Raw genomic sequence first — 15,045 nt, 5'->3', positions numbered from 1 at the left:
AACGCCAGGTAACGTCGCTAGGATCTAAAACTTCTCTGGAAAAAAACGAAAGACCGCTAAAATACCCCGTCCTAGTTTGTTGTCTCCTCGAGTAGTTTTGATTATTTGAAATGACATTTTGAGAGCGCTCCTCTCTAGACGAATTTCGTGGGGCCCATCCCCCTTACTGACTACACTACCCAGAATGCACGTTGTCCTCGCGGCCTTCGGGGCAGCCATGGAGGACTTGGGCGGAAGTAAGTACACATCCCCCTTCGACCTAGACCGAGAATTTACTGAAATCGTAAGTTGATGACGTCCTTCTATGTGTAAGTGAATTCAACTTGTGGCAAAAAGGTTTATTTTTCCCGGAACTCCAGTGGAAGTTATAGGCTTCTCTTCCCAGAGTAAAGATGTCCGCCGAGCGCCTGATTTCTGGGTAAAGGAGCGTCCAAAAGAAGTGCGCAAAGATGTTTGCGTCCTGCCTGTGGATGGCGCTCTTTCGGGGGCGGGCCGAACTGATCCATCCGTGAATGGTGGAGCACTAGTGTCCGCCCCCAATAGAGCCCAATCAAAAAGGAGGAACGCTGAACACTAAGTAGCTATTGGTTGGCCTCTGGGCCAATCGGAAGAGCCATGATTTGGCGGGAGCCTTGACCGCCGCGGGGGCTTAGTGTGACTGGGTAAGCGAGCTCCGGGCGTCCCGTCACCGTGGCCATGTTCGTGTCCGATTTCCGCAGGGAGTTCTACGAGGAGGTGCAGAGCCAGGTGACCCCCTTTCTTGGACCCCGAGGCCTTGTCGTGGGGAAGGGATGAGGTGGGGCGGCCGTGGGAGAGTGGGAGGAGCCCGGGTTCCAACTCCGCGCTCACCTGGAGCGCTCTTTGACACAGAGGGTCCTTCTCTTCGTGGCCTCGGACGTGGACGCCCTGTGCGCTTGCAAGGTCCTTCAGGTGAGCCCTGCGGACCCGGGAGGGCGGGGCCGGGGCGGGAGGCGGGCCGGAGGCGAGGGCTCAGGGCCGGGAGGGACCGGGGCGGGTGGGCAGCGGGGCCGGGATCCGCCGGCGCCACCGTCGGGTGAGAGCGCCAGCCGGGGTGGGGGCTGCCGCCGCCTCTGCGGGACGCTGGGGAGAGGTCGCCCTCCTGGCAGGACAGTGCCGGGTGGGTTAGAGAAGAACCGGGCAAAAGGCAGGGGGACTAGCTGGTGTTTTTGCAATACTCTAGGCAAAGGAATGCACCGGAGACGCCCGTAGACCTGTGGTGGTTCCTCGAATGTCAGGTTTCAGACCGAGGAACCCGTGACAACTGAGGGCCTAGGGGGGTTGTAAGCAATACTGGAAATGCAGGATTCCTTAGTCCATTAGGGAAGATCACTGGTTTCGTTTTGCACATGACTCCATCTTTACATGCATTCAGTGCATCCTTAGGTCAGGAACTACTTTGCAGAAGACGGAGGAATGAGATCGGCTTTTTCTCCCAATGTTTTCCTATGGTAATTTTCAAAAACTCCACAAAGCTGGAAGAATGGCACTTTGATCACTCATTCCCTATCACCTAGTCTCTCCTTTACATTTATTTATCTTACTTTATCACGTATCATTCGTCTCTTAACCTATCTTATTTTTTTTTAAGTGCATTTCGAGGTAAATTGCAGACATCCTCATATGATAGGTTTTGAATACAATCTCCCTCCAGGCCCTGTTCCAGTGTGACCACGTGCAGTACACTCTGGTTCCAGTTTCTGGGTGGCAAGAACTCGAAACTGCATTTCTTGAGCATAAAGAACAGGTATGAAAGATGCATTTTAGAATAATTAGACTTTTTTACTCAGTTGAAATGTCTTAACATTTGGTATTCTTTCTGTATCCACAACAAGTGGTATTATACATATAAGTCTCAAGTATATTAGGTAATATAGAAGAGAAAAACAAGCTATATGTTTAGGTGACTTACTGTCAAGTTGTGGAGACATAATTGACAAGGAAAGATAATGACTATGGACCTTTAACTTTGAACTTATGTTGCACATATTTCACTGTAAGGTGCTTGGAATTTAACAGTTAGTTTTTTATATGGTCTATTTAAAATTATTTTAGACTATGCCAGTATTTTACATTATCTCTCCAACAAAATGTATCCTAGTTTCCAACTTGGGATCCAGGAACGTAGCTTCTCCCTGTGTAGTTTAAACAGTAGAGACCAGGACCTTTTCAGCTCTGAATGCGACTATGATGAAAGATGAGACACCTTAGACCCCACATGGTCCCACAGCCCCAGAGGGCCAGGCTGGAGTGTGGAGGAGTCCCTGGAGTCTGGGCACGTCCGGGACTGTCTGGCAGAGATAAATTCTCACCTGGAGCTGCTGTCTTCATGGGAGGGACCTGTGCGAGTTTGGTGTATATAAGGAAAGGATTCTTTATAGTGATAGGATGTAATAAAAGACTTAAATTCATAATCAGGTGTCCACACACGTATGGGCTGCCCAAGATGGCTAAAAATGTGAACCTGATCAGTGCTGTTGGTATGGAGAGACAGCGCAGCACAGGAGAGTAGCTGAGACCTGAAAAGGCCCAGTTGCACAGCTGAAGTCTTGGTCTGCCTGCCGACACATCTTGACCCTGAGACTCGGGAAGTCTGTGCCTCTGCATCCTCCTCAGTGAAGCAGAGACAGCCCTGGAGCCTATATCTCACGGTGTCACCATGGAAACGAAACAGCGTATAGAGCCTGTTAAAGCACTTTACACCAGCCATCTGTGGCCATTTTTTGAGCCTCTCACCTTTAGGGGCCAGGTGTCAGGGGCTTGACGAGCCTCAGGAGAAGGACCCAGGCCTAGTGTGCTGAGGAAAAGGCGCCTCCCCGGTGCACTTATGTCAGTGTGTCTCTTCTTTTTTCAGTTCCATTATTTCATCCTCATAAACTGTGGAGCCAACATAGACCTACTGGATATCCTTCAGCCTGATGAAGATGCCATATTTTTTGTGTGTGACACGCACAGGCCAGTCAATATTGTAAATGTGTACAACGATACCCAGGTACCAGGCTTTGGGGCCCACGCCTCCCCCAAGTTCTCCCGTTGATCTGTCTGTACCTTGTGATGCCACGGACAGTGTTGTATCTGGTGTTCTTAGCAAGGCAATGTGCCCACCTCCCCTATAGGAGTTGGAGTAGCCCCTGAGGACAGAACCCAGTCCTGTCCATCTTTGATGCGAAGCAGGGTGCCTAACCTTGGAGGTGCCCTGAATGTATTTGTAGAATCATTTGCCCTGGGAGGCGTGAGGACCAGAAACCTCCTCTGAGTCTGCCCTCAGAGCTCAGGCCCAGCCCTGGGCCTGAATATCAGGGGCCCTTGGAAGCACCTTGTTTTCCCTGTAAACAAGGCTGGGACATGCCTTGCCCATCCGGAGGGTGGTGTGCAGATGCACGGGATGTGTTCAGGCTGAGGCTGTCAGCCTCGAGTGGCCCTGTTGCTCTTACTCTTTGAACGCTCAGCAGCTAACGTGGAGTCTGGCACAGGACAGCCACCTAACTGTTCTCTGAGGTGATCTCGCACTCATCAAAGTGTCAGCCCTGACATTCTCCTGGGAAGGACCTCTCTGAGAGAAATCAGCCCGGAATGGCTTTTAGAGCCAGAAGTTTTATGCACACTTTCATTTCTTCTGTCAGAGGCCAAGTTGTCAGAGGTGTTCATTCTGTTGGCTTGGTGTGTGGCAGGGGAGCAAGCTTTTTTTCCCAGACTTATGGGACTATAAATAGTTTTTAAATTCTTGTAATTTCTGCATTCTGTGAGATCCAACTCCAGTGCCTCACTGAGTGGAAATGAAAACAAAATGCCTGAGAAGTCAACTTCTTCTCAAGCAGGTGGCTATTTGCATGTACATTATGAGTCAACTAATTAGGAAGTAAAGATTCCACAAGAGCACGATAGTTTTCTGTCAAGGAGAGAGGAGAGACTTGATTGCTTTTTGTTTTAATCTTAGATCAAACTACTCATTAAACAAGATGATGACCTCGAAGTTCCTGCCTATGATGACATCTTTAGGGATGAAGAAGAGGAGGAAGAGCATCCGGGAAATGAAAGTGACCACGGGTCAGAGCCTTCCGAGAAGCGCACACGATTAGAAGAGGTGGGTTCGGGCCTCGCACCACAGTCTTGAGGAACGTGTCCCCGCTAGAGGTCAGTGGTCAGCCCGGAGTCTGCTGGATCCGGGGGACTGGCGGCAGCAGGTGTGGGTGCTGATCCTGGGCCCTCCTGTCCCCTGGTATGGCCTCAGGCAGGTTACTGGACTTCTCTGAGCAGCAGTGTCCTTATCTGTATAGTAAAATCTTGTCAGATGAAAGCTCTTCACCTGGATAGCAAATATTTTTGAAGGGATATCATCCATAAATGGCATTAGCATCATCTCCCTTCCCACTCCCCTCCATAATCTCTCTGTGCATTCCCAGAGATACGCGTGGGTTCTGCCTTGTGAGCCTTGGGTCTGAGCTGCTTACCAGATCTAGGGCCTGGCCACCAAAGGGGCTTCTGCACCATGTAAAATTTAAGGTGGGACGTGGTTAGTCCTCTAACGTAAGGGCCGTGTTTTATTCTAGTATTCAGTGCTGTCGGAAAAGCTGGTGCCCTCTGGCTCCAGATCCTTGGTGTGCAAGCCGAAGTTTGCCTCGGGAATGTTTTAGGGTCTTTCCTTCATTTTTGGCCTGATATTTCCCAATAAGGCACTTTCACAGGCCCTTTTGAGCCATATGTGGGACGTTAGGGACGCTGTCCATCTTGGGGGCATGTCCTGCAAAGCTAGGAATTTTCTCTGTCTTCCTCACCTTTGCCCGATCCTTTCTTTAGAGTTTCAGGTAGTCTGACCAGGGACCTCTGTGACCCATCCTTAGATTTTCCTCTTGCCCAGCTCTTTATCTGTTCCACTATCCAGGCAACTTTTGGCCTTTGGCTTCTGATCTTTGATTTCTAAGAGGTCTTTTTTGTATTCTGAGTCCTCCCTTTATTTTATAGCATTATTTTAACTATTGAAAAGCTGCCTTATACTTGGCCCCAAATATCAGTATGGGGTGGGATTTTCCCCTGGAAACATTCATGTTCTGCAGGTAAGAGTCCTGGGATTCTCCACTGTAAGAAGCCAATGTACTTTCAGCACTTACTATGTACCAGGTACTGGTCAGGCTCTGAGTACCAGGGGGAGAACAAAGTCCTGTCTTACAAAGCTTCCTTTCCAGGGGGAGACAGAAGAAATGCATAAATGAACATGGTTAGAGAATGGTTTCAGGTGGAGAGCTACATGTTTACAAAGCAAAATAAAGCAAGGTAAGGGGCTAGACAGGGTATGGGTTGCTGGTCTGTGAAGGTGGCCATGGACATTCAAGCAGAGGCCTGAATGAGGAAGGAAGGAGGCAGGAGGGCTCCTAGGAGGCCCATCCAGGGCAGAGCAGGTCCAGAGGCAAGGGCTCTGAGGGATGGGCAGGCAGGTGAGAGCTCACCGGTAAGTTTGGCAACAAGGAGAAAGTTGGTGGTCTTGAGATATCAGAACACATTAGATCTTCTGCTGACATGCTTAGTACATCTACTTAGAATCTGAGTTCATGAATGCTTATATAATGATCATGATATATGTGTATATGTATTATGCATAACTTCCCACTGACTTGTTATTTTGAATTTTTTTCAAATGTATACAATGACTGAAAGGATAGTACAGTGACTATCTGTACACCTTCCATCTAGATTCCACAGTTCACATTTGCCACATTTTCCACATCTGCCTTCTCTCTAAGCTTTTTTCTTTTGCTAGATCATTTGAAAATAAGTTGAAGATACTATGATATTCCCCCATAAATTCTTCCATCACCACAAAGATCCCTCCTGTGGCCCTTTCGTAGCCACTCGCACTTCCATCCTGTTCCCCCCTCCTCCTCAGCCCCTGGCAACCACTAATCTCTATTTCTATGATTTTGTCATTTGAAGAATGTTACATAAATGGAATCATATACTATTTAGTCTTAGGGAATTGGCCTTTTTTCACTCAGCATAATCACCTGGAGATTAATCCAGGTTTTGGGTGTGTCCATAGTTGGTTCCCTTGTTCCTGAATAGTATTCCGGTGGTATGGATGGATGGGCCGTAGTTTGTCTAGTCATTCATCCACTGAGGGGCAGGAGTTGTTTCCAATTTCTGGCTATTCTGAATAGAGCTGCTCTTTGGGTAAGGGTTTTGGGTTTGTGTGAACATGCTCTCATTTCTCTGGAATAAATGCCCAAGAGCACATTTGCTGGATTGTGTGGTGTTTGTATGTTCAGTTTTTTAAGAAACTGCCAGACTTTTTTTCCCAAGTGGCTGTACCAGTTTTCATTCTGACCAACAGTTTGTAAGTGACCTAGTTTCTCCACATCCATGCCAGCACTGGTGATACCACTTTTTTATTTAGCTGTTCTCATAGGTTATAGTATTATCTCACTGTGGTTTTATTTGCATTTCTCTAATAGCTAATGATGTTGAATATCTTTTCATGTGCTGATTTGCCATCTATATATCCACTCGGGTGAAATCTCTCTTCATGTCATTTGCCCATTTTCTAATTGGTTGTTTTTTACTGTTAAGTTTTATATGTTGGAGATATTAGTACTTTGTCGATATGTGGTTTGCAGATATTTTCTCCCACTCTGTAGCTTGTCTTATCCTTTTACCAGAGTCTTATGCAGAATGAATGTTTTTAATTTTGATGAAACCCAATTTATCAATTTTTCCTTTTAATGATTTTCCTTTCAGTGTCAAGTCTAAAAATTCTGCCTAATCCTAGAGCTCAAAGGTTTTTCTCCTGTTTTATACTAAATATGTTGTAGTTTTATATTTCCCATTTATGTCTGTGGTCTATTTTCAATTAATTTTTGTGTAAGGTGTGGGGTTTTGGTCAATGTTTATTTGCTTTTCAGTTGTTTGTTTGTCTGTGGATGTCCAGTTGCTCAAACACCATTTGTTGAAAAGGCTATCCTTCCTCCATTGAATTCCTTTTGCACCTTGTCAAAATGGCTGTGGCATATTTGTGTGGATCTATTTATGGATTCTCTACTCTGGCCTGCTGGTATGTGTGTGTTTACCTCTCCGCCCATACCACACAGTCTTGACTACTATAGCTTTCTAGTAAGGCTTCAAATCAAGTAGACTGAGTCCTCCCACTTTATTCTTTTCCAAAACTGCATTAGCTTTTCTATGTCCCTCACTTCCATATAGTTTTTAGCATAATCTTCTCTATATCCATAACAAATCTTGCTGAGATTTTGATAGGAATTGCATAAACCTGTATATAAATTTGGGACAAACTGACATGTTTATTATGTTGAGTTTTATAATCCATGAGCATGCTATGTTTCTCCATTTATTTAGATCCTCTTAGATTTCTTTCATCAACATTGGGTGTTTTTCTATAAAAGTCCTATACTTGTTTTATTAGATTCACACCTAAGTATTTCATTTTTTGGAGTGATTATAAATGATACTGTATTTTAATTTTGGTTTCTAGGTGTTCATTGCTAATATATAGAAATACAATGAGTTATGTATGTTTGTCTTTATCCTGTGACCTTACTGAACTCACTTATTAGTGCTAGGAATTTTTTTGCAGATTCCTTGGGATTTACTATATAGACAATTGTGTCATCTGAAAATAGGGACAATTTATTTATTTATTTATGATCAGTATACCTTTAATTCCTTTTCTTGTCTTATTGCACTGGCAAGAACTTTGTTAAATGAGAGAGTGATCTTTGTGTTTTTCCTTGTCATAGGGGGAAAGCTTCCAGACTTTTACCATAAAGTGGGATGTTAGTTGTGTAGATGCTCTTAACCAAATTGAGGAAGTTTCCTTCTATTCCCTTTCTTTTCTGAGTAAATATCATGAATACATATCAAATTTTGTCTAATGATTTTTTTCTGCTTTAACTGATAAGATGCTATGATTTTTCCTCTTTAGCATATTAATTCCGATCTTTAAAAAAAAAAAATTGAACCAGTCTTGCATCTCAGGAATAAACTTTTCTTGGTCATAGTGTGTAATTTTTATAAGTTGCCAATGTTTTGTTAAGGATTTTGCATTTATATTCATGAGGGATATTGGTCTGCTTTTCTTTTTTGTACTGTCTTTGGTTTGGTATCAGGGTAGTACTATCTTCATAGAATGAATTAGGAGGAGTTTCCTCCTTATTGTTTCTTATGCTTCCTTTGGTTTATTTTCCTCTTCTGGTTCTTGAAGTTTAGTGCTATAAATTTCCCTATTAACCCTCCTTTAGCATTTAGTCTTTATTTAATTTTAATTTAATCTCTTTCCCATACATTTTGATATATTTATTTTCACTTTCATTCCTTTCAGTGAATTTTTTAAAAATTTCCCTCGGGATTTCCTCTTTGACCCATGGATTATTTCAAAGTATGCTGGTTCGTTTTCAAGTGTTTGGAAATTTTCCTGTTTGATTATTGATTTCTAGTTTGATTATGTTGTTAGAGAGTATACTCTGATTTCAGTTCCTTTAAAAATGCCAAGATTTGTTTTGTTGCCCAGGATATTATCTATTTTGATACATGTTCTGGAACACTTGAGAAGAATATGTATTCTGCTGCTATTGGGTAGCATGTTCTATAAATGTCAATTAGGTAGATATTTACCTATTATGATGTATGTATTTAGGTGGTGGAATTAGATAATGGTGTTGAGTTCTTCTATTTCTTCATTGCTTTTCTGTCTAGCTGTTCTATTAATTCTTGAAAAAGAGCTGTTAAAGCCTCCAACTAAAATTGTAAATTTGTTTGTTTCTCTTTTCACTTCTCTCAGTTTTTGCTTCACATATTTTACAGCTCTGTTGTTTGGTACACACACATTTAGGATGGCTCTTGGTGGCTTAACCTTTTCATCATTATATAACGGCTCTGGTAGTTTTCTTTGCTCTGAATAATAATCTGATAGTAATACTGGTAATAATCAGTATTATCTGTTAATTGTATTTTTTGATAATATTACTGATAATAATATTGCCACTCCTGTTTGCCTTTGATTAATGTTTGTTTGCTTTGTCTTTTCCCATTCTTTTACTTTCCACCTGCCTATATTATCATGTATGTACTGAGTTTCTTTAAACAGCATAGAGCTGGGTCATGCTTTTAATCAGGTTTTTTAAGCCAATTTCTGTTAAATTAGTGGATTTAGACTATTTGCATTTATTGTAGTTATTGATATGTTAGGGCTTAAGTCTGGCATTTAATTTTCTCTTTTTTGTTTATTTTGCTTTTCACTTGTTCTTTGTAGTTGTTTTGTTTTAAGATTTCCATCTCGATTTATGTACGGTTTCTAGTTGTATCTTCTTGAACAAATTTTTTAGTGGTTGCTCCAGGTATTCTATTATATACCCATAACTTATCACTACCTACTGGTATTGTCATTTTACTAGTAGAGTCAAATGTAGAGATATCTTCCTTTATGTCCTTTACTCTTCCTTGTTTATAATATAATTTTCTTAAATATTTCTTCCATGTACATTTAGGACTGCATCATACAGTGGTATAATTCTTGCTTCAAGTATCAAACATAATTATAAAACTTAAGAAGATAAGGAAAGTCTATTGTATTTACCCAATTTTTGCTTAGCATTTTCTTTCTTCCTTCCTGATGTTCTAAGATTTGTTCTTTTGTCATTTATTTCTTTTCATAGAACCTTCTTTAACCACTTTTTAAGAGATCTGCAGGCAAAAAATTCTCTTAAGTTTTCCTTCTTTGAAAATGTCTTGATTTTCCCTTCATTCCTGAAAGATATGTTCACCATGTGTAGAATTTGGAGTTAACAGTCCTTTTTTTTCAACACTTGAAAAATATTGTGCCACTTCCTCTGGCCTCCACATAGTTTATTATTAGAAATCTGCTGCCGTTTGAATTATTTTTCCCCTGTAGGTAAGGTATTATTTTTCTATTGCTGTTTTTGAAGTTTTTAAATTTTTTGTCATCAGTGTTCAGAAGTTTAAATATGATGTGTCTTGGTGTGGATTTCTTTGGATATATCCTATTTAGAATTTAGTCAGCTTCTTGGATCTGTTTTCCAGTCTTGTTTTCTCTCTGTTGATCAGAGTAGGCAGGTAATTTCTACTATTGTGTTTGCTAGTTCACTGCTGGTTCTTTGCTCTGTCCCTCCATTCTGCTCTTGAGCCCATCCACTGAGTTTATATTTTGGTTATTATATTTTTCAGCTGTAAATTTCTATGTAGTTTTCCTTTATGTCTTCTATTTCTTTGCTGAGGCTTCCTATTTTATTTTTTCATTTGTTTCAAGTATGTTTGTAATTGCTTGCTGAGGCATTTTTATGATGGCTGCTTTAAAATCCTAGATAATTCTGACATCTCAATCATCTTGATGACATCTTGATAAAGATGACATCTTTATCATCTCTATCACAGGTATTAGCACCTATGGATTTCCTTTTTTTGTGTTTAGTTTGAGATCTTTCAATTTCTTGGTATGATGAGTGACTTTCCAATGAAACCTGGACATTTTTGTACTACATTATGAGACTCTGGGTCTTACTCAAACCTGCTTGTCTGCTTTCTCTGATACCATTCTGGCAAAGGAAAGGATGGGCAGCATGGCCTCTTTATAGCCAGCTGGAAGTAAGAAGTTCAGGTTCCCTACTTGACCTCTATTAACCCCTGAAGGGACTGGCTCCCTATTACCTCTGGACAAGGAAGATCTAGGCTCCTTACTTAATTAACCTCCTCTGATGTACCACCCCCGTGTGGGTGTTGGGAGGTGTTGCACATGGAAGGTGGGGGTGTAACAGGTGGGAGGCACTCACCCGGGTGGGAATCTAGGCTCCCACTCATCCTTTGCTAGGTGGATAGGGGTGGGGCCAAAGTGTTTTTGGTGGTAGTGGCTAGAGTAGAGCAGTTAGTGTCTAAAAATTTCCTGTCTTTGAGGCTGTTCCTTCTTGGTCCTTTGGTTTTTGGGGGGGAGTTTTTTCTGTGTACCTGTCAGTGTTCCAAGGTTGCCAGCTCTTTCAGATGTAAGTCTGGACTGTATGAGCCAAAAAGAAAACCCAGAGTACTCATCGGCCTTTCTCTCTACCTTTCAAAGTCTACTTTTGTTTGTTTTATATATAACGTCAGGGTTTTTAGGTATATGTAGTGGACATGCAGGGAAAAATACATCTCTATGTTTCCAGCCCAGAAGTCTTGGGCCATGGACTTTTAAAACTGCTGTACTGCCTCATGCCTTTGTTGTGAGAGTTAAAGAAGACTGCATCTGCAAAATTAGAATAGTCCCTGGCATGTGGCAGGATGTAAGAAACATTACTCCTTCTAGTCTGGTGGAGAAGCTAGTGTGAGGCGGCTGTGGGCTGAGCAGGCAGTGGGAAAGCATCCACTCCTGTCCGTGGTGCCAGTGGGCCCGGGGCTCCTGGCTAGCCCCTGCCCCAGCCTCTCCCTTCTCCAGTGCAGGCTGCACCCAAGGCATGGGATAAATAACCCATGTGTTCCCTCAGGGGGCTGCAGCCAATGGCTTCCACCCAGTTGGAGACTTCTTGGGCTGGGGGGATAAGTCCCTGGCTCATTTGCTCAACCTTTTGTTCTCTTTGTCCCTGCATCAGGAGATAGCAGAGCAAACCATGAAGAGGAGGGAGCGGAGAGAGTGGGAGGCCCGGAGGTGAGTGTGCGCTTCAGGTGGCTCCCCCTGCGGGACCTGTCTGGAGGCTGCATGCATATTTTTCCATTTGAGGACAATTCATTTAGTTTAGAGCCTCTGGGCCAGTGGCTGCAGGAGTGAGCATGTAGCCCCTGCATTGGAAAAGAGCTCTGGGTCCCCTCTATTGCCCTCTGGTCCCATGAGTGACAGGGCTGGGTGCAGAGGTTTCCCAAATACATGCTGTCAGGGGTGACAGGCCCTGGTTCTTCCAAGTTTTCCAAACATACATACTTTCATTTACAAGTTCTTTAAAAATGGGATGGATGGCAATTGTGTAAAACATTTCATAGAATAAAGTATATGAAAAGGAAACCGAGTTATCCATAATTCCTCTTCGTGCTGCAAGTTAACAAATTGGAGTGCTCTAAAATAAAACTATTGGGAAAGGTTATTCTAGCTTGAGATGAACATGCAGCAGTGCCCTGGAGCTGAGAATTCCTTGCTGAACCGAGTCCTTCAAGGTCTCTGCTAGTCCAGCTGAAGAGGTGTGCTTGGAAGGACAGTGCAAAACCAGTGTGGGAAGTTTAAGAAAAGAAAAGTGAATATAATCCACTCTCACTAGTGGGAAGAGAAAATTCTGTATCAATTTTCCTGGGTTATTCATACTTGTGAATATTTTATGTGATCACAATATGGACCTAATTTTGCATTTTTTCACTTAATATAATTATTTTCGGTAGTTCCGAACAGCCTTTATAACCTGCATAGTGCTTAATTCACCACTCCCTGTCTTTTGGCTGGGGGTTACTTCAGGTGTTTCTGCCATGATAACAAGGCTGCAGTGAGCAACCTTGTGGACATAGCGAGTCTTGTCCTGCTTATTCCTTTGACTTGTTCTCTTGGGATAACTTCTTAGAAGTGGCATTCTGGGTCTGTGACATTTTACATCTTCCATTGCCACAAGTGATTTGTGTCAAAATTACACCTTTCCCAGCATTATACATTATACACTCCATGAAAGTCCGTAAGTGAAAAAAGAGCACCATGACTTACTCTGCGTTTCTTTGATTACCTCAAGTTTGAGCATTTTCCAAGTGTTTTGTCTTCTTGTACTGCTTCCTATTGAAGACCCACATCTTATGTCATTGCAGAAGAGACATCCTCTTTGACTATGAGCAGTATGAATACCATGGGACGTCGGTAAGCGTGACAGGGGTACTTCACCATAAAGGTCTGGCTCTGGGGGTCAGTGTCCTGAAACAGGAGGAAGGACAGGTTTTAGAGCCACAAAAGCCTGGTTTGAATCTGAGCCCCACTGCTTCCACCTTGGGGAGGTGGTGCTGCCTGCTTGAGCTTTAAACTCCTCCGGAAAAGGAAGAGAACAATCATCATGTCAGAGGCTGTTGCTGGGATGGTCCTGCACACCCACAAGGTCTCAACAGTTATTTTTGTTCATCATCAAAAATATGCAGCAGGTCTTTATTAGTCTCTGCAAGAAGATAAAACTCCAGAATTATAAAGGCCCCCCACTGCTTGTGTGTCATGGAACATAATTCATATGGGAAACCTCCTGGTAGTGTGAGCAGAGCACAGGGCTTCAAGGAGCCCTAGAAAACCGGTCTCCAGTTCAACATCCTGTGTTTAGTCTTAGAATTTGGCCTGGGGCCGTGAACTCTGAGCCCCATATTGCCAGAATCCCTTTCTCTGTCAAGGTCCCATTGTCCTTTGAAGGGTCATCTTTTTACCCTCTGCTCTGCCCTGGCGAATGGAAGATTCTACACAGTGGGTGTGGTGGGTGGGACAGTGGATGCCGGGCTCCCTCCAGATACAGGGATGGTTCTCTTGGGAATCCTCTCTGACAGGCTGCCCAGCATCTCACAGCTAACAGGACTTCAGAGTTCTGGTGGGACACTGATCCCCCTCCCTGCCTCCTATGGAAACCTGTACCCTCTGCTCAGAGGGAACTGCAGGCTTCCATCCATGGACAGCCTGCAAGAGGGACCTTCCTCGCAGGGGGTCCTGAGGCTCCGCCCTCTGTAATGCCCAGGTAACGGGCCAAGGCCTTGCCTCAGCTGGCCTTCCTGGAAATGTGCGAAGCCACCAGGCAGCCAGGATCTGCACATGGACATAGGATGATGCAGACGGTGGGGTCCCCAACCTCCTGGCTTCAGAGCCTCCCTCAGGCAACACTGAGGCACCCAGTGAGATGTGTAGAGGCCCCGGCACAGGGCTGCAGCCTCCCTTGTAGCATGACAGTGTACTAGTTATCAGAGGACACAGTAGGGTCACTTGCCGTCTTCCTTCCTCAGTCTCGCCTGAATCCACCCCAGCCAGGCAGACCATCTGCAGGTGGCCCAGGTTTGGCCCAGCTGTGTGGCCTGCCCTCCTATAAGCACGGTTGGCCCTGGCTCAGGCTTCTCTTTCTTGCAGTCAGCCATGGTGATGTTCGACCTGGCGTGGATGATGTCCAAGGACCTAAATGACATGCTGTGGTATGTAGGCCCCAGTCAGGGTCATTGCCGTGCGGGGCTTCCTTCTCTGAGTAGCTCTGTCCTCCCACAGCGAGGCAGGTTCTGGAGGAAGATGTCCCCACATGTACGTCCCTTGTTCCCACCAGGAACTTTGGACACAGCCCCTTTTCTGGGCATGTGTGTGACCGTTTTCCTTCCTAACTGTGAGGCTCTTGACTGCACATAAACTCCTGGGGGCCAGGAAATTTGAGGAATAGGGGTGTGAGATTTAAACAAGGCAGCCCTTGCTAGGCATCTCTGCAACCCTGGCATATGGTGGAATCTGACACAGGAGTCGGTGTTAGCCTGCCTCTGAGCCTGCTGCATGGGCTTTACATGGGAACAGGAGTGCCACGAACATGGGTTGATTTTAGAGGCTAAACCTGCAGAGTCTGAGCAGAGACAGCATAGGTCTAGCCTGCTCCATCCTCTCAGCCCTCTTCTCTGGGCCCTTGTTTTGTCCTCTGCGAGGTAATAGTCTGGTGAGGTCCCTTCTGGCCCTGACCACGCACAGCGGGATTGCTGAACCAGGGCCTCAGGACAGCCAGGGGCTGGGACAGGGCTGAGGCCCTGTTCATGCCTAGTACCAGAGGTGTTCTGTCTTCACCTCGAGCCAGCACCTGGCTGCGTACCCACCTGTGTCCTTGGGCAGCTGCCCAGCCCCTCACCCTGGGCCCTCCATGGCATGGACGCACAGCCCCCACACCCTGGCATGGGCCAGCTTGCACATTGAGGGCTCCTGCAGCAAAGCTGGATGCAAGGCCTGCAGGCACGGCACCTGACTGCTATATCAGCATGGGGGAGCCTTTAGTGAGTGCCTGCTGTCTGCTCCATGCCACCCCGACAGCCCACTACACGCTCCTCACTTAGCAGTGATCAGAATATGCCCCGTGACATGCTTCT

The 15,045-nt window shown here is 44.6% G+C and overlaps 1 protein-coding gene across 5 annotated transcripts in view; it reads left to right on the top strand.

Annotated features, from left to right (window-relative positions):
* The first annotated feature begins 124 nt into the window (after positions 1 to 124).
* Positions 125 to 15,045, top strand: part of CDC45 (cell division cycle 45) — a 29,970-nt gene continuing 15,049 nt past the window's right edge. For 2 of the 5 annotated variants that reach the window (XR_008993885.1, XM_057492419.1), the window contains exons 1-8: positions 125 to 747; positions 871 to 930; positions 1,673 to 1,765; positions 2,873 to 3,010; positions 3,956 to 4,102; positions 11,598 to 11,653; positions 12,784 to 12,832; positions 14,063 to 14,124. Coding sequence is in view for 4 of the 5 variants with exons in the window: in XM_057492419.1 (XP_057348402.1) it covers positions 697 to 747; positions 871 to 930; positions 1,673 to 1,765; positions 2,873 to 3,010; positions 3,956 to 4,102; positions 11,598 to 11,653; positions 12,784 to 12,832; positions 14,063 to 14,124 (656 nt within the window). In the remaining variant the exon portion in view is untranslated. Of the gene's footprint in view, positions 748 to 870; positions 931 to 1,672; positions 1,766 to 2,872; positions 3,837 to 3,955; positions 4,103 to 11,597; positions 11,654 to 12,783; positions 12,833 to 14,062; positions 14,125 to 15,045 lie in introns of those variants that run through there. The other 3 variants (XM_057492420.1, XM_057492421.1, XM_057492422.1) reach the window with 3 other exon arrangements.

Source organism: Manis pentadactyla, chromosome 14, assembly GCF_030020395.1.
Source record: "Manis pentadactyla isolate mManPen7 chromosome 14, mManPen7.hap1, whole genome shotgun sequence".
Taxonomy (NCBI): Eukaryota; Metazoa; Chordata; class Mammalia; order Pholidota; family Manidae; genus Manis; species Manis pentadactyla.
Note: the sequence above shows the minus strand (reverse complement) of the source record. Positions and strands in the feature narration are given on the sequence as shown.